The 24,993-nt window shown below is 38.6% G+C and overlaps 1 protein-coding gene across 1 annotated transcript in view; it reads right to left on the minus strand.

Moving 5' to 3' along the window:
• MYO16 (myosin XVI) overlaps positions 1–24,993 on the minus strand; it is a 468,353-nt gene that overhangs the window by 52,746 nt on the left and 390,614 nt on the right. Inside the window, exons 28-30 of the mRNA XM_065418712.1 lie at positions 9,546–9,642; positions 3,653–3,899; positions 1,481–1,782 (exon numbers count right to left, since the gene is read on the minus strand). Of these exons, the coding sequence (XP_065274784.1) occupies positions 1,481–1,782; positions 3,653–3,899; positions 9,546–9,642 (646 nt within the window). The remainder of the gene's footprint in view (positions 1–1,480; positions 1,783–3,652; positions 3,900–9,545; positions 9,643–24,993) is intronic.

Below are 24,993 nucleotides of genomic sequence, written 5' to 3' on the forward strand. Positions count from 1 at the left end.
ATGCATGAGGGAGGGAAGCAGCACAAAGGAAGCAGAAACCACACATAAGGTCCCTGCCATGAAGTCCTACAGCCTGGAGGACATTCTCTCGAAGGGTTTAGAGCTGGCATAACCAGATTGTAGTTACCCTCCTCACAGCCTCTGGTGCAGGAAGTGAGGAGTGGAAGTGGATGGCATGCCAGGGGCTATCCGCAGCTGGTAATTGATCCCTTAGAACCCTGGCTAGCTGTCACCAGCTAGAGTAGTCCCACACACCACTTGGGGTAGAGAATCAGGGAGCTACAGCTGACTCTTTGGACAGACCTCCAATCTGTCATTCCCATCAGAACTTGGGTACACTAAAGAATCTGGTCCAATAATTTCACATTTATTTAGCCGATGCACCTTCAAAGATGCCAGGTGACTTATAAATTAGTACATATACACTACCATTAACATAAGAAAAAAATGTCATTATTTCAAAGAACCATTTGATTGTAGGTATATTATTCCTCCCTAGCGCTGCTGGACACAGAAGGCCCAAACACTGTGCAACTGCTGCAGTTTCACTGAACTGGGATAGAAAGCCTCAAGCATGGACTGGAACTCTCCATCCCTTAAATGCTTCTCTCCCCTCTGGAGCACAAGGAGCGGTTTCAGGGGTGGATGGGCCAGAAGAAGGATAGGAAAGATGGAAATACATCTGACATAGACACATCAACCTAAATTATCAGGCAAAGAGGATATGCAGGGCCTCTAGCCACCATACTAGTGGCTACAGAGTGGTTGTATATTATTTCCCACCCTGATTGCAGCAAAGGAAGGATCTGCTAGCCTCTAGGTAAAATCTGATTACTCAGGCTTAACAAGTGAGAGCGAAAAGCATTTCTTCCTCTTTAATTTGAAGGATGGCGAGGGGGCAGGACTACTTTAATCAAAATTGCAGTTTACACACTGTAATGCTTTGAAACATTTTTGGACTTTCATTCTATTTCAGTATGATCTGTGTACCATTACATCCAAGTTCACCACATGTGAATTCTCATATAATTCACTTAACTCGCAACTCAAGTGCCGCTATCTCTGGTGTGGTTTATTCTTGTGCCTTCATATTAATGTGGAGAGAAAGAGTAGATAATTTAGATCTAACCTAGTAAAATTCAACATTCAAAATGTTCTACGTTAGCTGTCAAAAGATTATAACACTGTTTAAAAGTGAAATAAAATAGTTAATAGGGCAGAATGGCTAAAATTGACACAGCTCACTTATCTCCAGGGAGAACTCTGTAAATAAGTTTTTTGTTGTTGACAAACTAGGAAATTAGAACAAATGAATAGTTATTTACTGATGTAGTTGGAATTACTGATAAGTTGGCAATTTTATTTATTGCCACTGAAGATATTCTAAGGAAACAAGACTTTATGAAGGCCTCTGAAAACATTTTAAAGATTCAAAGTCAAAAGATCAATGTTTGTGAGGGTTAGTCCCTTTCTGCCTAACCTTCATTAGCTGTTTCCTTAGAAGCTGCCGACAGGCAAGCGCTAACAGCCTCGTATGAAGCGCTCAGTCGTGTGTTGGGGTCCCTCTTTGGTTTGGGAGGAGGCTGTTTCCTTGGTGATGGCAGGCTATCATCCATGCTGAACACAGAGTACAGGGAGGGGGATCTGATGGATGATCCAGCCACAGAATGTACCAAGCCATCCACTGCCATGGGGACAGGCACAGAACTGGAATGAAAATGCTTAGGCGTTCGGCAGCCGGCAAAGCTGTCCTCAGAGACCTTCCCACCCCTGTCTTCAGCTCTGAAAACACAGAAAAGATGCCCAGATGCATTATTCAAATGATAACAATGAACCTGTTCATGCAAACATAACAACGGCTTTTTGGTAAACAATCTTCCAACACCCCTGCTGTGCCTAGAGGGTGTGTGTAGTAATCTTCTGACAAACAAATCCAGATCAAGCTGCTAGCATTCCTCCATTTCCTGTTTTATGATAAAACAGGACACTGGATCTTTTCCACCCAAATACAGCTTTCCTCAAGCAGTTTCATATTGTTTATCAGACATTCATTGAATGAATTGTTCACACTTTGATTGTTAAGCACAGTCAAAAGCTAGGATTTCAATCTGAATGACAATTTCTGGGAAATGCATTTTAATAGAAAGTTACTGAGGCAGCAAATGCTGAGCTTTTATCACTGTTTTCTAAAAAAAACCAACTATAAATTCTACTCATGAAATCCAAATCTTTAAAATATTGTGACCTTTTAACAGATGAATTTGGCTTTGTGTTATATCCTACCTATACACCAACACAAGTCTTCTTGTTTAAGCTTTCCATTATTATCATTTTGAGCACAATTGTGGATTTTTCTAACTTATTGTAGTGATTGTACTTAAAATCACAGCAGTTTCCAATATATATTGGAAAATAATGTTGCTAGTTTGATCCCAACAAGCTGGTGAAAATGAGACCCCCCCTCCACACACACCAAATGTCTTCAACCTTAAAAAGAAAGAGTTACTTAGATTAAAAATAACTGAAGACACCCTCCAGATGTCTAAAACCAGCCTTGTAATACAGTGTAGCAATGTACTGTACTAACTAAAAGATGGTAGTACAATAACTTTACAAACAAGCCCTCCAGCATTTGTTTTTATAATTGTATTTCTGCATGGCAGATCACCAGCAGAGCTGGATTCAACTACAGGATATAACCAGCTGCCCATGTAGTACATGAAATAGCTAAAGATGAAAGCTTGGTGCTCAGTGGATAATTTGTTTTCAGTGTAATGTTTAATTACAGTCTTTCCTACAAAGGCATTTCCTTCAGTATGTAATCACTGGGATATCTGAAGCTAATTAAACAGACCCACTCTCATTTTTACTTCAATAAAAATCATCTGACAGAGGCAATGGAGGCAAGGGGGAGCTGTTTCTGATAAGATACAATGAGCTGGAATCAAGCTCCTGTGGAAAAATAAACATTCCTATGATCAGTGAGTTATAGACACAGATAATAAGTTTATATTACAAAAACCACCTCTCCATGTAGGTATCTGTACTTAACCTACAGGGATGGATGCTAGAATATTTGCTAGATTTGCTAGAATAGGTTCATTAAACTTCCAATTAATGCCTAAACATTAAGCGATTTTTTAAATGAGAAGAAAAGATCCTCTTGGCAATCTGTCTATTAGGCACATTTCTCAGTCTGGACTTCACTGCTTTTTTTATGCCTGCATAGCTGTTCCTGTTATCTTGGCACGTATCCAGTTGAATTTTCTAAGATAGAGTTATTATTATTAATTATTATAATTATTTATTAAAATCTCACTAAAAATCTATTTCACTTATACTGAAACTCTATTTATTTTTAAATGCTAAAATGTCATAGAGATTTTAACAATAGTTATTGTATGTGCTGGTGCCTCCTGAATCAGATATCTTTTACATTGTTGCTTTATGCAGCTAGAATTGATTACTTGATATGGCTTTACAAACAAGAAAAGTATTTAATGAAGACCCAAGAGTCATTTAAGCATACATTTAAAGAAGCCAGAGTCAAGTTTACATATGAGCATTATTACTGCCATGACTAGCATGGACTGCACTGAGAACTTTAGGAAAACTGATTCCTACAGTTAGAGAAGTGGCTTTCTCTCCTTACCTTTTGGGGGCTTCTTCTTGCCTGTTTCTAACCTCTAACTTTTCCCTACGGTAAGCAGCATTCATTTCATTGCGGAGCCGGTCATTTTCCCGAGCAATGTCAGAAGCATTCTGAATGACCAGAGCATCATATGCTTTCAGCCCCATATCCTCTGCATTCTGCAGAAAGTCTTTGATTGATTTGACCTCTTGCTGTTTGATGCTCATCTTCTGTAGCAAACGCTGGCGAGCTAGAAATCCTCTTACAACTGCCATAATGGAAGAAAAAAGATATAGACCAATGAGAGATAGAATTCAACAATGAATAACTTAATATTATTGTGCATTCAGCTGTAAAATGGATAGTGTGAATAAATATCTAGCAATATCCTTTATATAAGGAGAAAGAAATATTAGGCTTTCTCTACCAATTGCATACCAAAATGGACAATATGCATTTTTTGCTCACTAATAACAATGCCTAAACTGAGGCATAGTAATAAACTCATTTACCAGTTTGAGTTACCAGTACTCAGTATTTAGTTTCACTGGCAATTTTTCTCCCCTTGCTTATATCACACTGTGAAGCTTACGTCTCTGCTAGGGAGTGTGAGAGGATAATATTATGGCATAAATTTAAAACATAATTTGGCTCACAATGTGCTAATTTTCTGTATGATAGAATGTACAGTTTGTCAACTTCCTCATAGTGGGAAAGAATGTTGGTACATGTCCGATTGTAAAAGAGATGATAGCCTATTCTTATATCCATTCAATTTTTCTCTCCTTATTATGTACAAAAATTAAACTCTTAGTCTCCCAACCTATGCCAAGAGATTAATAAAAACTGTAGAAGGGGAAAGAGTCTCTGGGTTCCATGTATTATAAAGAATGTATATTTACATTATTTGTAATATAACAGTATCATCCTTTGAATACTGGAGTTTTTCATATGGACACCTGCATACAATTGTTATTTTAGATATATGTTGTTTCAAAAGAGGTGGGTGGATAGAGTTATTGACCTATCTATTGGGGCAATAATAATCGAATATGTGCTGTGGCTTAGTAGGAAGAGTGAGCTAATTGTATTGTACTTTACTTGTAATTTTAAATAATCAACAGAATGCTCAGAGTTTGTTGGTTGACATTTTATTCTAAATCAAATTTTGTATATACACATACAGTACAGGGAACAGATAGCATAGTGTGTATAAAGGTCTATTTGCATGAGTTTGGGACAAACACATTACACATGAGTGATGAAGCCATAGGTGAGTTATACAAGTCATCTTAAATTATGTTAATAAAATGTTCATACTACACCACCACCATGTATATTCTACATATATGTCATAGTTTACAAGAAACAATTTCACAAATGTTTTGGAGAATTTAAAAAAACTGCTTGGGATTATTTCATAAATTCTTCTGCCTGCAAAATCATGTGCATTAGTTCACCTTAGTAAAAATGTAAAGGATTCAGGGAGAAAAAATGAAATAAAATAAATATATTTAAATGTAATGCACCCCTACAATTACCAAATATAGTTTTTTCTATTCATGAAAATGTCACAAATTAAAATCACATGTATTGTCTTTTTCCAGGGTTAGAAGTGCAGTGTGTCCCACTGGGAAGCTGTTTTAGGACTATTTAACTGATGCCAGAAATATTTAGGTGATTTTATTACTTTGACTTCCATCTAGTAAGAACAAATATCCACATTGAGCCAAATCTCACTCATTCATACAGTTAGTCCCATTACAGCCAACGGAAATATTCCTATGACTAAGGTGAGCAAAATTTGACCACAGCCTTTATTCAATGTTGTTTGAGTTCAAGGGAAAAAAACATCAAAACAATGAAAAATTTGATATTAAGGTTTTCAGATAAAGACCTGCCAAAAATCTAAAAAGCATACAGCTTTTTTTTTAATTGCACAACTGAGTATTTAGCTCTTAGGAATGCTGTAATGTAAAATGAAAAAGAAAACAGTCATGCTGAACTAATCTAAAGGAAAAATGTCTTCCAGGAATGTAAAATGTTACTGAATAAAATAAAGAGGATAAAGCTGAGAGCAACATAAGATATTTGTTATCACCTTCCTTGTCCTTGTTTATATATTTATAATCAGATTTGGATGCTCAGTGTTTAATTGCTTGAAATGCAGGAAAGGTTACTGTGAATATACCAGTATACTCTGTGTCCAAAATTCACTGGGGTTTGAATTCACCCAGTCTTATCTATTTCATGTTTATAAGCTTGTTTATAATGGAGGAATTTGAGGATTTACATTTCCATTATTGTAGCCAACTGTGTCTAAATCTCTCTGGACATATTTTATAATAAAAGTCGACTTCTTTAACATCAGAAACATTAATGCACTAACCTTATTTAGTTCAAAAGGAAATTAATAGTGCATTTTCCTTTTGACAATTTTATGAGAGGCTTCATATTTGACGCACACATTACTGAATCTGAACTCATAAAATGCTGGTGTTGAGGAGGTAATGAATACATGCACAGAACATAATCTAGGAGAGTTCACTGCTCTCAAATACACAATATTGAAAGAGCTTAATCATATAGAATTGTTCCTTCACCTGCTGTACGTTCTGAAATATATTTTCAGAGCAAATGGCATATTTGCTAAACATTTAAGCAGAAAATCCTAAATCACCTTGAAGAAAACAATATATTTCTAAAGCTCTGAGACCTTTTTATCTTTGTTTTAGATATTTTTGTTTTATTTTTTTAAATATAAATAAAGCAAAAGTGAACCAATGGCAGAGGATAAGAAATATATATGTGCTGGATAAATCTACATTATGATTGTTAGCAGGACTGACAGAGGACGAGACACTGAAATTGATATGCTGGTCATTAAAACTGGTCATAATATTTTTGATGACATATGCTGTTTCATTGAGGCAGAGATGTATCGGTTTTGACTAAAAAGCGACAAAGAGTCCTGTGGCACCTTATAGACTAACAAAAGTATTGGAGCATAAGCTTTCATGGGTGACTACCCACTTCGACTAAGTTCATTGAGAAGACTGAGAGAGAAAGACTTTCTCCACACACACATACACCGCCTCCCACAAACTTCCTGAATTGAACAGCTCTGGTTTCAATCCAAAAATGGACATTTCAACAAAATTCTGTCTTCATTAATATATTTGAGAGTTTTTGTTTTCATTCCAGTGCACAATGAAAACAAATTTTGAAACCTCCAATGGAAGCTAAATGGAAGTGTCATCTTTTGGCAGGCTCTACTGTTCATAATGTAGTCCTTACTGCACTGCTTTCCTCATTTATGTTGGCCACTCCCAAAGCCAGAGGTGTACCTGATTCTTTAGGGTTCCCTTTGGTACAAAGATTGGTGTTGTGGAAATTGTGGCAGGTTGTGGATTTGGCTTCTATACACAGATAAATTAATTCATACTTTGGCTGGATTGTGATGGAAGAACTTCAGGAAAATTAGCTTTTCCCTCAGTCCCCCCAATCAGTTCTCTAGTTGATTCAGAATGATCAGAACTGCTCCTGGGTAGCTGCCGTACTTGTACACCCATGGGTTACTACAGAGGTTGTGATAATCTGAAGTATTTGAGCTCACAGCTCCTGGTTTGGGTGGGATGGGTCTCGTAGGCAATTTTCAGGGAGGGATACTTGGCTCTTTAAGTTGCTTCCCTCCTTTCTCCACTACAGTCTGGGCTTGATGACCTATCAACACATGATGAAAGACTTACCTGTTTTCTCAGGCTTTTGTTGAAGGCAGGGTGGAAAATTACTGAGGGGATGACTGGAAAGGTTTGGATGGATGATAATGTTTGGGGTCGATAAGATTTTTGTATGAGGGCTGTTTTTCTTTTGGAGAACTCTGAGGTGTCCTGTTATATTATTTTATGACAATGATATACATTTTATACTGTGCTTTGAATTTGAGATAGGCACAATGACTATATTTGAATAAATAAATGTAAAACTTCACTTTACCCATTTCAAGAATAGATTACCTATTAGAGATTGCCCTGATCTACAGATGTGAGTCTATTCTGGACAATCTAATGTCATGACTGGTATTTGATGCCACTGCATTATGCCCTTAATCAATATGTTATAAAGAAAAAGACATGTCTTTAGCTTCAAAAGATCTCTGCTTGAAGTACAACAAGACTGATGTCCACCAGCCTAAGAGTACCCTACCCCTTGTGTTGCTGTCAGTAGACTCGGTGCAATCCATTTATTCTAGGGGTAGAATAGGTTATGTAAGGTCATGTTGAGTCATACTGCTTTTTGGGGAGAAGCAGAAGGCATTCCAAACCTCTCAAAGCTCCTGGGCTTGCTGTTGTTACATACTTGCAACTACACCTATTTGTGGAGTACTGCTTACTTTGCAGGCCGATGCATGGATGGGGGAAGTCTGCCTGGGCCTTACTCAAGCCATGTGTGGGACAGGAATGTTCCTTACTCCATCAGCTTCCTCAGACTTCTCCACACCTGTGTAAAGATAGGCAAAATCTGCCACACAATAGGTGAGAGCTTTCTAAATACTGTTCCTGAGAAAGTGAATTTTTAAATGGAAGTCAAATCCGGAGGCTGGAAACAAGAAGCCGAGAAACTGAATTTTGTGGGAAGCTAAGGAAGCATTTATCCTCCTTACTTAGGATTAAATTTTGCAGATGTCGTGTAAACCTTGGTGTTATGGCAGCTGAGGAAGGTCTGGTTTGTGGTGAAGTGGAATATTAATGGTCATTGAGTTTAAACTAGATGCAAGAAGGTGAAGATTGTCAACTTCTGTTGGTAGTCAGCATGAGAGGGAAAGCAGGATGAATCAGTTTTGCTTTTCTATTGCAGATAAATGTGTGGAGGCAATGGGGCTAATTGCATTTCAAGTTAGACATGTGCTTCAATACCTTGTTGAATGGGGACCTGTGTAAACTACCATCCTCCAAAACCTGAAACATTATTAATTCCTATTATTATTTCCACACAGATGACTTTGTTCCCCTTGCTTCAAGTGTTCTCTCTCTTTCCCCTGCTTTCTCTCTACAACCCCCATTTAGTGAAGAACAGATCATTAAATTGACAGTTTAAAAAAAATATATCCAGGACATTTTTTAACCAACTATGTGACAATTGTAAAATCAAGACGTACTTCTGTCTATTGAGTCAGTTGAATTGTTGCTGCTACAAGCCAACTAAATAAATAATGTATAGTGTGAAGGAAGCTGTTTTATACAAAGCAATATTCACTTTTGAAATGGTTATTTGAGATTCTGATGGGAAATAGAACAGAAACTACAGGAAATCAGGAGACAGTGGATAGTATCTCCTTCAAAAAGTGTGCCAAAAATGTCAAAATGACCTTAGTAAAGACACCAACATAAAAGTCAAAGAGAAAAAAAAACAAGCCAAAAGAAAATAAGCAAGATACCGCAAATGAGAACAAAATAAAGACAACCAACACCCTAAATTAGTAGCATTAAAAAAGCTGTTTTATGGATGTAAGATATATGCAAATATTAAAAAAGTTTGCATCTTCTATACTTTATTTGTTATATAGTGGGGAATGAAGAGTGATATTAAAAACTCTCAAATCCTAGAAATATAGTCTGTTCTTTAAAAAAACAAGAAGCACTGGTGAAAAAGGAATGATAGAGGGGCATTTAGTTTTAATTGCAGCCAACAACTAGAACTGAAACTGGGTTTGTCAGACAAAAGGTGCACTTGTTAACAATGTTAGTCTGGACTTCTAAAAATCTGTATAGTCAGTTAGTTGGAGGTGGAATTGTTTGGAAATGTGTCAAATACAATAACTAATGAAGGAAGAGAAAACTCCCATACCACAAAATGTTCTTGCACTCAATGTACAAAAATTATAGTTCAGAAATATTTGTTCTGTAATTGTTACCTTTTTGACAAGTTATAATTTTCCTCTGCAGCTGAAGGCACAAATCATTGAGATGGTCAGCTTGCCAGTACTTTAGAAACACTTTTTGGACTCCTATCTAAAATACAAACAGCAGAGAAACCTTTACCATCAAGAAAAAAAAGGGCAAGATGATTATAGATAAATAATGATCATACATAAAGCATCTAGCAAACGGTTGAGACAAGATCAGAAACGTAATATATGTCACAATACCTGTATTTGGTGCTTTTCCCTTCCATTTATAAGGCCACAAGGATACACCTTGCTTTTGAAACTTTCCGAACATGCATAGACAATACAAAAAATCCTTAGCAGTTATTTTTATGCACAACTTTCAAAGACATTTCTTTCTAGCTGCCTTCAAAAACCTGTGTCTTTACAAACAGTGAATACTGAGAAAATGGGAGTATTGATTAAGAGTTGCTCTCATGTGCTATTTTCTTCTCAAGATTTTTGTGGAAGAAGCATTTCTTTGCTACTTAGAATTGTAAAGAAGACACAAGCACGCAGTGAGCTATGCTTAACAATGAAGAACATAGCTCTTTTTGCTGCTGGGATTGCTACTCACCTGTATGGTTAATAGGTGTATTGATTAATTTGTACAAGTCTGGCAATAGTTGCCCAAATTATTCCAAATTTTACTTGCTTGTAGCCTACAGGCCTGGTTCTGCTCTGTTACACCAATGGAGCCCCACTGAAAATATTTTCTGTGGGGATGCCTTTGTGTGACTGACAGCAGAATTAGAAAAAATAACCTTTGTACAAATGGACAAAAAAAGCTCAAATCATCATAAGCTGATAAAACACAGAAGATATTGCAACTTATGTTGTGCTTTCTTCAGAATACCCCATATACACAGCTGAGGTTATAGAATTAACATACTACTATACTGCTGTTTGATTTCAGCAAAATCTACAGTCAGTTAATAAAAGCATATGCAAAACTCTGATTAAATAATTTAAGCAATGATTCGGTGCTGGACATGGCTAAAACCAAAGTAAAGAAATGTCAGTACGCAATGATGAAACAAACCTACAGTTTCAAATCTCTCATGTATTATAACCCTCTTTAACCAACTCGTATAATAAGAAATATTAATAAAACCTTACATTTATATTGCACTTTTCATACTGAAGGGTCCCAAAGTGCTTTCCAAACAGGAATCACTTAGGCCAAAAATGATTGGCTAATATACTGGCAGAATTTGCACCACAACACTCTTCTGAATTGGATGCCAAACTAATTTAACAGTTTTTGATTGTCTCACCTCTAGGCCTTGCCTGTACTAACAAGCTTTGTAGCGATAATTCACCATTTGTGCAGTTCCACTGGCTGAAGCATTAGTCACCTAGAAGTACAAAATGCCAGTGCCCTATGCACATAGGGTTGCCAATTTTGGATGGACATATTCCTGGAGGTTTCATCACATGACATAATCTTTAATTAAAGATAATCTTTAATTCCTGGAGACTCCAGGACAATCCTGAAGGACTGGCAACCCTATGTCCAAGTGAAGCTTCCAGCACTGCTACTGGTGGTAAAGCTGCACTAGTGGTGAATTACACCTGTAAAAGTTGCTATTGTACATGTAGCCACAGGGCCAGATACCAGCTTGTAAACTCAAAACTCTATTTGACTTCAATGGGCTTTGCATTAGGTCCTCTAAATCTGGCCAAAAAAACAAAACAAAAAAGAGAGAGAAAGATAAACTCTACCAAAGATCATAGAAAGATTCTCTTTTATGTTATCTCTTAGCAGCCTGGACTTTTGGAGATGAAAGTAAACATTCCCCAGCCCATTCCAACATGTGTGTGATTCAGCTCATAACTATCGGTCTATGTGGGGGTGGGGGGTGAAGTTTTGCTCCTTTCTTCTGCAGGCATAGAGAATGCAGATGAAATAGTACAGTTCAGCTGTGTGAAGAATGAGTGGCAGGATTCGGAGACACAACACAGTGAAGTCTGCACCCCTTGTGGAGGGTTAGGTATGGGCCAAAGGAGAGATGGTTACATCTCTAGGACTGTATTTTACAGTTAGACAAAAGCAGCAGCTGTAGAGCAGTTCTGTTTCCACGCCCAAGTCTGCTGGGGGGATTATTTCCCTCCAGCCCTTATGCTATTATACTACACATTATTCTGGCCACATGCTTAACTGACAAGTGAGAACTATATGTGTGGCTACTTACTGTTATAATGAGATTATTCAAATTTAAAATTGGAACTCTCAAATTTCAGATCTTCCAACATACAAACTACATTTCTGTAAAGTGTGGGTGGTTTGGACAACAAAATTCACCAGATAGGAAAATAATTATGACTACCAGTGCTCTTGATGTTGGAAGGCATGGGAATGATTTTGCTAGTGAGAAGATACATAATGTTTTTCTGTGAAAGACTTTGTTAATTCTTTTATTTAGATAGCTACTTTTGTAGTTAATAAAAGTGCTATTCTCGCTAATCAACTTGCCTCCTGCGTGCCTACCAAACATTTCAGCTACTTTCATTAGTTGGGTCAAGAATAAATTTCCTCTCCTCTCCCACCTCCATATATCAATAAACAAGTAGGTGCATTATGGGAGTTTTATAATCGCCTCTGACACCCCCAGTATTAGCTATTGTTGGGAATAAGATACTGTACAAGAGGGACCAATGGTAAGTTCCGGTATGATATTTCCTGTAAAAATTCCTAAATATCTGGAAGAATATGACATTCACAAAACAAATTTACAGTTGCGGTGGTTTCATTAACTTACACTATGTTGCTTGCTTTGGTTTATGTGTGTGTTGTGGGAAAGGGAGGTCCAAAATTGTCAAGCTTCACTCTTCATGCTGTAGATACCATCTAGCTATTCATTTGTTTTGTTTTATTATGTTTGTTGCATTCCCAGAAAGTTACAGAGGATGGTTGCTCAATGTTTATTACTTCACTTAGTGTACTGTCTTTCTTTTTTGAAATTGCTCACCATTTTTGGCAGCAAATTGGTGTGACACTTTGTACAATATCTACTTGTAGTATAAATCTGAGACACAGGAATTAGCAAGGAAATGTGCACACTTTCTTCAATTAACTCTTTTCTATCTGACCACTACTGGCAGATATATGCCACTGATAATAATGAACTATGCTAAACTATGAAATATAAATCAAGTCTAGAAACTTAAAACCAAATTCAGAAATGGTTTAGGGCATTCTTCCATTCCTGTGACTTCATGTAGATTGATGTTTTGGACCAAATGTTCAAAGTGGCCTTCAGTAATTTAACTCCCAAAATTTGCAGATGAAAATGATAGGTGAGTTATCTAAATTCTGATTTGAGGATATAACGATTCTTATATATATAATATATATATATATTATATATATAAAAAGATGCAAAGACTCTTTTCTAAAATTTCTATCTATTTCATTCTCGTGCACAATCATCATAGTAAATTAAGCCTTTTGAGGGAGGTGGGAACTACATTTCACTAAACTTGCTTTAGTAGAAACCTACAGAGAATCTTAGGCCTTGTCTACATGGGAAAATTCTTCAGCATAGCTATTATGGAATAATTATTCCACTATAGCTATTTTGGAATAATTCTCCCACTCTACACTCTATTGTAGAATACAAGCGATTTTATTCTGGAATAGTTATTCCTTTCACAAAGTGGAATAAAATTACTTTTATCTTGCAATAGAATTTGCAGAATCATTTCTCCCTGCCTTTTACTATACAAGTATACTTGCTTATACAAGCAAGACTATGCCCTTTCCTTGAGTCAAAGAAATGCAACCACCACTTCCTTACTTAGCCAAAAAGATCTCACCAAGGTCTCTAGTAACCTCTTTATACTGTAGTCTATGGGGCCATTCCTCTATGGGGTTATCCTTCTTGATTTATCAGCTGACTTTGCACAGTTGATCTCTCCCTCCTCCCCAAACTTTCACCATTCTATACCTGCCTGGTTCTCTTAATTCTCTGACTTGCTCCTTTAGTGTCTCTTTTGGTTTCTCCATCACTCCTTGCCCAGTCTCTGCTGCCTTTCCTTAGGGCTCTGTCCTCAGGTCTCCTCCTCTTTTTTTCTCTACTATTTTCTGGATAACCTCAAATGTTATCATGGCTTCAACTATCATCTCTATGCCACTGATTCCCACATATCTCTCTCCACCCCCAGTCTCTCTACCTTTGTTTAGATTTGCATCTCTGTCCTTCAGGCATCTACTCTTGGATTCCCTGCTTCAAGGTCAAGTGAATGTATCAACAAATAGCTCCCCTTATTTCCCCAGGAAAATCATCCCAAATTCCTCTCTTCGTCCTCACTGCTGAAAATTCCATCTTCCTTCCTGACACACATGTCCAAAATTTTGGTGTGATATTAGATTCCTCTCTTGACTTCTCCCACCACATCAAGTTTGTCACCAAGTTCTAAGGGTTGTCACTAAGCTCTCAATCATCAACTTTTCAAACTTCCCCCTCCAACCCTCCCCCCCCCCAGAAAAAACCCTGTTCTTTTCTTCTCTATCCCTATGGCTAACACATTTGCTATGCTGTTCTCATTTCTTGTCTTGACTACTGCAACCCCCTTCTCTCTGGTCTCCCAGCTCCTCACTACTTTACTCCACTCATCCAAAATCCTTGTTAGTATTATTATCATTATTTATTATTTGTTATTAGAGTGGTTCTCAGAGGCCCCAGTGTTGGGCATGATGACACCCATTAAACTAATCTTTTCCTTCTACTCTGATTATGTTACTTCCTCTTTTTACCTTCTTTTCTAAGGTTTCCACTAGCCTTCTGTATCAAATTGAAGCTTTTCATTCTCAGTTTCAAGGCTCTGCACAGTTGTGTGCCTGCTCTGATTTCTGCATATTCCCCACATAGCTCCACACAATTCTTCTTCCTAACCACCCTCTAAGCATCTTTCTTTCACTCTTTTCATGCCTGTTTCCATGCTGCTATAAAGTCCTCTGGGCGGGGATTATATATTTTAAATTACCATGTACATGTACCATGACATCCTAACTACCAAAATATTTAAAATAATAATGCAAAACTATAGACACTTTCCTGTGTTTAGCATTTTCACTTCAGTGGATATATTTTTGCTGAAAAGACGAGTATTACAAACAGCTGATGGTAAATGATTTTCTCTCTTTTTCTGCATGCAAATGTTTGACTGAATGAGCGGACTAAAGCTTCCTCAAATTTGTACATCACTTGTATTTATTCAACACATTTTTGTTTTTGCATTTTTCTTTTAGCCTTTGGATTGAACATGAAAAATTCACTTTGAGAATTTAAAACTCTTTATATATGAAATTTGTTGGTTAGTTGCACTTAGTCTCATAAGAAACACAGTATTGTATATATTCCTGGAGTGGGTGAGTTTATAATTAGATGGGAAGCTCAAAGAAGCCTATGGAGCTTTATAAGTGAACCCAAAAGGAACACAATCATGACTGAAGCAAATTCATTTTTAAATTTGCGTAAACACTATTTACGATTTTTTGCAACATGTGACAGCTCTACTGACAGTACACCTTTAAACAACATCTATTGTTAGAGAAATTGGCATGAGACATTAGATTACTTTAGTATTAATTGAGCTTTGTATAGATCTACCTTTGAAATGAATCTTCTGAAGTTAACCTAGAACATCTATACTCACTCCACAATGTATAATGTTGATGCTCCTTGAAAGGGAGAATAATGAAAATGTTTGGATTTCATACATCAGTTATGTGTCTCATAAAAACAGTTTTTGAGACTACAGCCTGTCTTCATTTTGGTCTGCTCTCTAATCACATAATGTTTCTTGCTTGTCAAGGGGGGGGGGGGGGGGGAAGGTTAAGATGTTCTACTACCAAGACACTCACTTCTCAATACTTTCAGGACTACAAAATGCTCTCATCTGAGGTTGAAATTTTAATGTCATTCAGACTCCTGTAAAAGTAAACCATCTGTGAATTATAGTCATAGTTATTTTAATTAGAAAATCATTAGGGTTTTAATGTTATTTTTCAAAATGATACATTCTTAAAGATTAAGTAAAATTGTCATTGATGACTACCAAAGCTTCAATTACTGCTATTTTTTTAAAGAAAAGGTGTAGGATGCAAAAGTACAGACATTCAAAATTACAGAATGGTTGCTGAGATGGAGTGTAGGTGGTATAAAGGCAGTATTAATTCATACTTAATAGGTGTCAAGGGAATCTGTGAAGCTGTTCTTTAGTTTAAAAAAGGCAATTTGTGGGAGTGCTGTGTGTTTCTGGCAGTACTTTCAAAATAGCTACCTAGAAAAGACAGACAGTTATAATATAAAGATATTTTACATGACACACATTTTCATAGTACGTTAATGAAATGTGAAAAAAACCTAAAGCTATTGTAAAATTTGTCTTTTTGTGGTATTAATGTCTATAAAATCATGATAATGACATACACAGTTACAGGGCACAGATATAAGAACTGAACTGTTATTTGTAAAAGCACTAACTTTCTGCTTTATTTATGAGCTTTTACTTACACATTTTTAAGGCCTTGTTCCATTGTCTCTGGCATACTAATGACCTCTGATTCTGGCTTGAACCAAATAAGACGTCAATTCTGCAAATGCTTATGTATGCACTTAGCTTAAGGCACATGAGTAGACCCATGCTCACATAAATAACAATAAGCATGTGTTAGTGTCTCAAGAATTGGGGCTTTAGAGCATCCCCTCTTTACTGCACTTCCATTTCCTCTCTCCAGGTAAGGAGAAAGGTCCTGAACCAGGAAATGGCTGGGGTTTGTTGGGAAGTGGCTGCTGCATGGTATGCCAGAAGATACAGAGAAGCTGGAGGCAATGAGGGACCCCTAGGAACTGAATGCAGAACAGGTTTTCACCGCCGGATATTACAGCTGGGCGCAGGTCTCTGTGGGACTTGTGGGGCACTAACTGAGCTTGGCCTGGAAATCTGCAAGATCCTATTTGCTAAAATAGAGACTGAACTGGAGAGGGAACTCCAGGCACCAGGCCTGAAGAGTCCTGACTCTTGATTGGACTGCCCATGGACCTAAACAAGAACCACTATTGCTTACTTTAAATTCTAACTGTACCTAGGTTATTTGCAAACTTTCCCTTTCCTGCCAGCCTTAGTAAAGTACCCTTTCACTTACATGTGTCGGAGGGGTTATTGGGACACACCAGGGCTAGTGCCTAAAAGGCCTAGCTGCTGAAGCACCTACTGTGTTTACCTCTGAACCTGGTGTGCTACTGGCACTTTGAGGGTTTGGTTTACTTCAGCACTGAGCAGCCCCAATAATTACAACTGCTACAAAATAGACTGACAGCTCTGTTATTTGAAAATGCTAGAAATATGCAGAAGGACCGAAAAGAAAAAATATGTATGTGTGTTGAGACAGACATACAGACAATGAGAGACAGCAATAGCAGCAACAGTTGGGAGCTGAAAGCCTGGAAGACAAAGCCAGATATATAAAATAACAACTACAAAGGCATGTGCTGCATAGGAGGAAAGAGATAAAGAGGACTAGAGGGAATGAGAAGTATGTAGAGGAGAAAGGAGGCTAAAAGAGGAGGATTGCAAAAGCTTGGCTGTGGAGGAAAGGGTCAGGGGACATGTAATCAGAGAAAACAATCTCTGAAGCAAAGAGATCGGCCTGGACAAAGATATGGGCTGAGATTTAAACACATGTGCAATATAAAACAAATAAAGAGCTTTCAAGTCTTTAGGTCTTAAACAGATATATAAGGAAGAGAGGAAAAAAGAAGGAAGGAACAGAACAGAAACATGTTCAAGAAGCAAAAAGTTAAAAATAGGAACCTAGGAACAGAGTTCAGTAGATAGAGAGTAAGAGCATATGTGCACACTTAGGTCAAAATGAAAGACCCATCCCTTAAAGATCTCTCAGTCCAAGGAGGCTGTGACTAACATTTTTGTTTGTGTCCATTTATGTCACACAATGCAAATAATTTTTTAGTTGGCAAAATAAGGGTCCAATTTACTCCTTGGGTTCCTCCAGCAGACTCTTGGGAGGGTGGGATGCAGTAGTGCTTGCCATTCCTGGAGCAGGTTGGCTCAGGCCAGGCAGTCAATAGGGCTGGCCAGGGATAAATAAATGGAAAAAAGAGAAATTAAAAGGAAAAGTCACAAGAATAAAATGCCTGCAAACTGCATTGAAACTATTTAAAAACACCATAATAGAGACTCAAACTAAATGTATACCCCAATTAAAAAAAAAAAAAGCCACTGTGGCAGAATAAAGGAGGTGGGTAGTAGCAAAAAGCCATCCTTTAAAAATTGGAGGTATAATCCGACCGAGGAAAATTGAAAGGAACATACACTCTGCAAGTCAAGTGTAGAGGTATAAGGCAGGCCAAGAAAGAATTTGAAGAATTTAAAGACACAAAAACTATCAACAATTTTTTTAAGTACATCAGAAAGCAGGAAGCCTGCCAAACAATCAGTGGGGCCACTGGACATTTGAGCTCTAAAGAAGCACTTAAGGAAGACAAGAGCATTGCCGAAAAGCTAAATGAATTCTTTGCATCAGCCTTTGCTGCAGAGGATGTGAGGGAGATTCCGACACCTGAGCCATTCTTTTTAGGTGACAAATCTGAGGAACTGTCCCAGACTGAGGTCAATAGCAGAGGTTTTGGAACAAATTGATAAATTAAATAGTAATAAGTCACTAGGACTAGGTGGTATTCACCCAAGAGTTCCGAAGGAACTCAGATATGAAATACGTAACCTGTCGCTTAACTCCACCTCTGTACCAGATGACTGAAGGTTAGCTAATGTAATGCTGATTTAGAAGGGAAAAAAAGGCTTCAGAGGTGATCCTGGCAATTACAAACTGGTAAGCCTAACTTCAATACCAGGCAAACTGGTTGAAACTATAATAAAGAACAGAATTATCAGACACATGGATTAACACTATTTGTAGGGGAAGAGTTAACATGGCTTTTGTAAAGAGAAATCATGTCTCACAAATCCATTAGAATTTTTTTAAGGTGTCAACAAGTATGTGGAAAAGGGTGATCCAGTTGATGTACAAGTCTCAAAGGGGCAGCCGTGTTAGTCTGAATCTGTAAAAAGCAACAGAGGGTCCTGTGGCACCTTTAAGACTAACAGAAGTATTGGAGCATAAGCTTTCGTGGGTGAATGCCCACTTCATCAGACGCAAGTTGCCAGTTGATGTAGTGTACTTGGATTTTCAGAAAACCTTTGACAAGATGCCTCAACAAAGGTTCTTGAGCAAAGTAAGAAGTCATGAGATGAGAGGGAAGAAATCCTCTCATGGCTCAGTAACTGGTTAAAAAAGACAGGAAACAAAGGGCAGAAATAAACAGTCAATTTTCACACTGGAGAAAAGTAAATAGCTGGGTCCCCTACAGATCTATAGTGGGACCAGTGCTGTTCAACATATTCATAAATGATCTGGAAAAGGGAATAAACAGTGAGGAGGCAAAGTTTGCAGATGATACGAAACTACTCAAGATAGTTAAGTCCAAAGCTGACTGTGAACAGTTACAAAGGGATCTCACTAAACTGGGTGACTGGGCAACAAAACAGCCGAAGAAGTTCTGTGTTGATAAATGCAAAGTAATGTACATTGGAAAACATAATCCCAACTTTACATACAAAATGATGTGGTCAAAACTAGCTGTTATCCTTCAAGAAAAAGAACTTGGAGACACTTTGGATAGTTCTCTGAAAACATCTGCTCATTGTGCAGCAGCAGTCAAAAAAGCGAATAGAATGATAGGAACCATTAGGAAGGAGATAGATAATCAGACAGAAAATATCATAATGCCATCATATAAATCCATGGTATGCAGGGCCGGCTCTAGGCACCAGCAAAACAAGCTGGTGCTTGGGGTGGCACATTTTTAGGGGCGGCATGGCCGGCGCCAGAATGCCGCCCCTAAAAATGTGCCCCGGCCACCCTAGCTCACCTCCGCTGCTGCCGCTCGCGCACCACGGCACGCGAAACAGCTGATTCGCGCGCCACTGCTCCCGTCCCTCCCAGGCTCTCAAACCTGGGAGGGAGGGGGAGATCCTGAGTGGCCACGGCGCGCGAAACAGCTGATTCGCGCGCCGCTGCTCACCCTCCCTCCCAGGTTTGAGAGCCTGGGAGGGAGGGAGGGAGGGGGAGACTCTGAGTGGCCGCGGCGCGCGCGCCGCTTCTCCCCCTTCCTCCTAGGCTTGACAGCCTGGGGGGAGGAGGCAGGGCTGGGGATTTGGGGAAGGGGCGGAGCTGAGGTGGGGCCGGGGGTGGGGTAAGAAAAAAACGGGGGGGGGGGGGCGGCCAAAATTGTTTCTGCTTGGGGCGGCAAAAATCCTAGAGCCGGCCCTGATGGTATGTTCACACCTTGAATACTGTGTGCAATTCTGGTTGCCCCATCTCAAACAATTAGAATTAGAAAAGGTAGAGAAGTACAACAAAAATGATTGGGGGTATGGAACAATTTTCATATGAGAAGAGATTAATAAGACTGGGAGTGTTCAGTTTAGATAACAAGCAATCAAGGGGGGATGTGATAGATATCTATAAAATTATGAATGGCATGGAGAAAGTGAATACATTGTCCTGTTTTGTTCATTCCCTCTGAAGCACCCAGTACCCGCCACTGTCAGAAGACAGGATACTGGGCTAAGTGGACCATTGGTCTAACCCAGTGTGGCCATTTTTATGTTCTTATGTAATATATTCTGTGACGGCTCCTGCCACTGACAAATTCTTTCCAAGAACAGAATGGGATTATGTGGTGTTTAGACAATGCATTTTTTGCACAAACATTTCCCAATCTAGTAGGGGCATTATTAACTCCTTTAATTTTATAGTCTGGCAACTCCTCTTCCCTATTTATTTAGTATTTTTAAAACTGTATCTTTATTTTAAATGTCATAAAAGAAAAGAAAACGTGTTAAAAATAGGACATTGAGAAAAATTTTTTGTTTCAAAAACAGTTAAGATTTCTAAATGACAAATTTATAAATTGATACATTTACAAAATCCAAACATCTTCAATGAAGGAAAAAAGAATAGTTACACTGTCTACAAAATAATCAAACACTATATTCATATCAAGTACAAAGAAATACATATTTAATTATAACACAGCTACTTTAATTCTGAGCCAAAACACATAATGTTGTTTAATCAGTAATCGCCAAATATAAACAACAACAAAACTGCTGAAATAGAAACATAAAATGTACATAGGTACACACTGGTGTCTCACATGCAGAAGTCCATATACATAATTTTATCATAAATCAACTATGCTTTGCACATTCTATTAAACTACCACTACAATATGATTTTCCAGAGAGAGCAAAAAGCACAATTAAGTACTTTCTGAGAATATCTACTATCTTTTGATAAACATATTGATTTAACATTTATGTTTTAATCGTATCATGTAAAAGAACATATTTAGATACTGATATCATAACAAAAATGCAGTAAAAACTCTTGGGTCATGAAACATGCATTTCTTTGTACTTGATAAGAGTCATGGACCAAATCCTGCATTATTTTAAATTCCTCTTTTGCCACTCTGCTGCTACAAAGTGGACTTAGGGCAATCCTAAACGGGCAGCTGGGGATTCCACTTGCATAAGGATTTAATTTAAAAAAAAGCCTGAGAACCATAACATGTATAGGTCCTCCAAACTGGAGAGGGTGGTATGTTCAGGAACATTGTGGGTGGTATGTTCAGGAACATTCTGCTATAACCCCATTAATTTCTCTGAGTAAACCTTCAGCAGCACTGAACTCCTGGCAACATGCTTAGACAATTGTTCAGTACGTGACTCTGAAGGAAGAGAATCAAGCATACTGAACTACCAGTACCATTTCCTGCAGACCTAACATTCCTCTGAGTTTTCCCATCCAAGTACCAGTCCTGTCCAATTCTCCTCAGTTTCTGAGATCTGAATGGTATAGGTGTTTAAGGCTATTGGGAAGAAAGAATTGCTGAGGGCTCTGGAGAAGGTCAGCTAGTTACACCAAAGGTTAAAGTATTAAGTTAAAACAATGCTCCCAGAAGGCAAAAAATTTATGATTCCTATTTCTTACTCAAAATAGTATTTCTAATATTCAAAGCTTGAAAGGTCCATTCTAGTCTAGTCCTACCCTGCTGGACTAGCCATTGATAACTACACCAGCTTTAAATCATAGAACACTTTTTTGGGAATAAGAATGAAAAGTTAGGATAGAGTTTGCAAAGATGCAAACAAGGTCTGTATAAAATGACAAAAAAAGGATTAACTGCAGACTACTGACGTCAGCCAATCAAAATTTAAACTTGAGAGTTTTGACTAGAAAGCTCAATAAGCTACTGTGTTAACTACACCTTTACTGAATTTATATTTTCAAGTTCAACTGTGCGGGGAATGTTAATCCAAATAAATGAAAGTTTCCTTCTGTCATTATGTAGTAAGAACAGCCAAAGATTGTTTGTGCCATATATTTGTCCCAAATATTGCTAACAATCGCAAACTGCACGTTGTGGGAGTAGTGTGTTTTGCTTAGTAAATATTCTGAAATATTTTTTAAAAATTGAAATTTTTTTGAAAAAATGAAAATGATAATAGAATGTGAGGATTAGAAATCTTTACTAGTGGAATGTGACTACACAGTGGGCTGAAGGCCAGTTGGTTGTGCTACACTAAAGTGGAAGTTCAATGGCCCTGGGGTACTTTTATTGAATTTGTCCCTGAATTTACTGGGATCGATTCTGCTCCCTCTAATGTCAATGGCAAAACTTCCATAGCATCATAGAAATGTAGGCTGGAAGGGAGCTCGTGAGGTCATTTAGTTTAGCCCCCTGATCTGAGGCAGAACCAAGTGAACTTAGACCATCCCTGAGAGGTGTTTGTCCAACCTGTTCTTAAAAACCTCCAGTGATGGGGATTACATAACCTTCGTTGGACTTCACTGGGAGTTGGACTAGGCCCATCAGTTGAAATCTCAAAGGAATAGGAATAGTGTATATTGGTTTAGAGATTTTTTTAGGGCTGTTGATTAATCACAGTTAACTCACGCGATTAACTCAAAAAATTAATCATTATTAAAAAAATTGATCGCGATTAATCGCAGTTTTAATCACACTGTTAAACAATAGAATACCAATTGAAACTTATTAAATATTTTGGATGTTTTTCCACGTTTTCATATATATTGTATTCTGTGTTGTAATTGAAAAGTATATGTTATTTTTATTACAAATGTTTGCACTGTAAAAATGATAAACAAAAGAAATAGTATTTTTCAATTCACCTCATACAAGTACTGTAATGCAATCTCTTTATCGTGAAAGAGCAACTTACAAATGTAGATTTTTTTGTTATGTAACTGCACTCAAAAACAAAACAATGTAAAACTTCAGAGCCAACAAGTCCACTCTGTCCTACTTCTTGTTCAGCCAATTGCTAAGACAAACAAGATTGTTTACATTTATAGGAGATAATGCTGTCCTCTTCTTATTTAAAGTGTCACCAGAAAGTGAGAACAGGCATTTGCATGGCATTTTGTAGCTGGCATTGCAAGGTATTTAGGTGCCAGATATGCTAAACATTCGTATGGCCCTTCATGCTTTGGCCACCATTCCATAATGTGTTAATTACATTTGTGACTGAACTCCTTGTGGGAGAATTGTATGTCCCCTGCTCTGTTTTACCCACATTCTGCCATATATTTCATGTTACAGCAGTCTCGGATGATGACCCAGCACATGTTGTTCATTTTAAGAACACTTTCACTGAAGATTCGACAAAACACAAAGAAGGTACCAATGTGAGATTTCTAAAGATAGCTACAGCACTTGACCCAAGATTTAAGAATCTGAAGTGCCTTCCAAAATCTGAGAGGGATGAGGTGTGGCGCATGCTTTCAGAAGTCTTAAAAGAGCAACACTCCGATGCAGAAACTACAGAACCCGAACCACCAAAAAAGAAAATCAACGTTCTGCTGGTGGCATCTGACTCAGATAATGAAAATGAACATATGTTGGTCTGCCCTGCTTTGGATTGTTATCGAGCAGAACCCGTCATCAGCATGGATGCATGTCCTCTGGAACGGTGGTTGAAGCATGAAGGGACATATGACTCTTTAGCACATCTGGCACGTAAATATCTTGCGACACCGGCTACAACAGTGCCATGAGAATGCCTGTTCTCACTTTCAGGAGACATTGTAAACAAGACACAGGCAGCATTATCTCCTGCAAATGTAAACAAACTTGTTTGTCTGAGCGATTGGCTAAAGTAGGACTGAGTGGACTGCAGGGCCGGCTCTAGCTTTTTTGCTGCCCCAAGCAGCAAAAAAAAGCGCCGCCCCCGAGCCCCCCCCAGCCGAGCGCCGCGCCGCCCCCCCGCCGAACCCCCCCCCCCAGAGCGCTGCCCCCCGCGCGCCGGTAGCCCACCCCCCCCCCCTGCGCCGAGCGCCGCCGGAACCCCCCCCCCCAGCCGATCGCCGAGCCGCCCCCCCCCGCCGAGCGCCGCCGGAACCCCCCCCAGCGCGAGCCCCGCACCGCTGGAGCCCGCCCCCGCCCACTGCCGAGCGCCTCCGGAACCCCCATTCCAGCGCCGTGCCCGCGCCGCCCCCGTCGAGCGCCACGCGCCGGAGCCCGCTCCCGCCGACTGCCGCGCGCCGGAGCCCGCCCCCCCGTGCCGAGGCCGCCGGAACCCCCCCCCCCCCAGCGCGAGCCCCGCGCTGCCCCCCCGCCGAGCGCCCCCCCCGTGGAATGTCGAGCCGCGCTCCTCCCGCCGCCCCTTACCAGGTGCCGCCCCAAGCACGTGCTTGGGTGCCTGGTGCCTGGAGCCGGCCCTGGTGGACTGGCAGGCTCTAAAATTTTACATTGTTTTATTTTTGAATACAGTTTTTTTGTACATAATTCTACATTTGTAAGTTCAACTTTCACAATAAAGAGATTGCACTACAGTACTTGTATTAGGTGAACTGAAAAATACGATTTCTTTTGTTTTTTACAGTGCAAATACTTGTAATAAAAAATAAATATAAAGTGAGCACTGTACACTTTGTATTCTGTGTTGTAACTGAAATCAATATATTTAAAAATGTAGAAAACATCCAAAAATATTTAAATAAATGGTATTCTATTATTATTTAACAGTGCGATTAATCACGATTAATTTTTTTAATCGCTTGACAGCCCCAATTTTTTTTACTTGATATGGTGTGCTAACAATGTTTCTTTTGCAGTAGGCAGCTACAGCTTGTTGCATGGCTGCACACTGCTCAAGTATGTATTTAAATTGAAAAGAAAGCCATATCAAAACAACAGCACAGAAAAATGATGTGAAAATGTCTTTTTGTTAATAAGACTGCACTTTTACAACTCACATTTCAGCAGTTAAGCTAAGTGCAGCAGTAGAAGTGCTTTGTATTGTATGCCAGCTTTAATAA

This window comes from Emys orbicularis, chromosome 1 (genome assembly GCF_028017835.1).
Source record: "Emys orbicularis isolate rEmyOrb1 chromosome 1, rEmyOrb1.hap1, whole genome shotgun sequence".
NCBI classification, from domain to species: Eukaryota; Metazoa; Chordata; order Testudines; family Emydidae; genus Emys; species Emys orbicularis.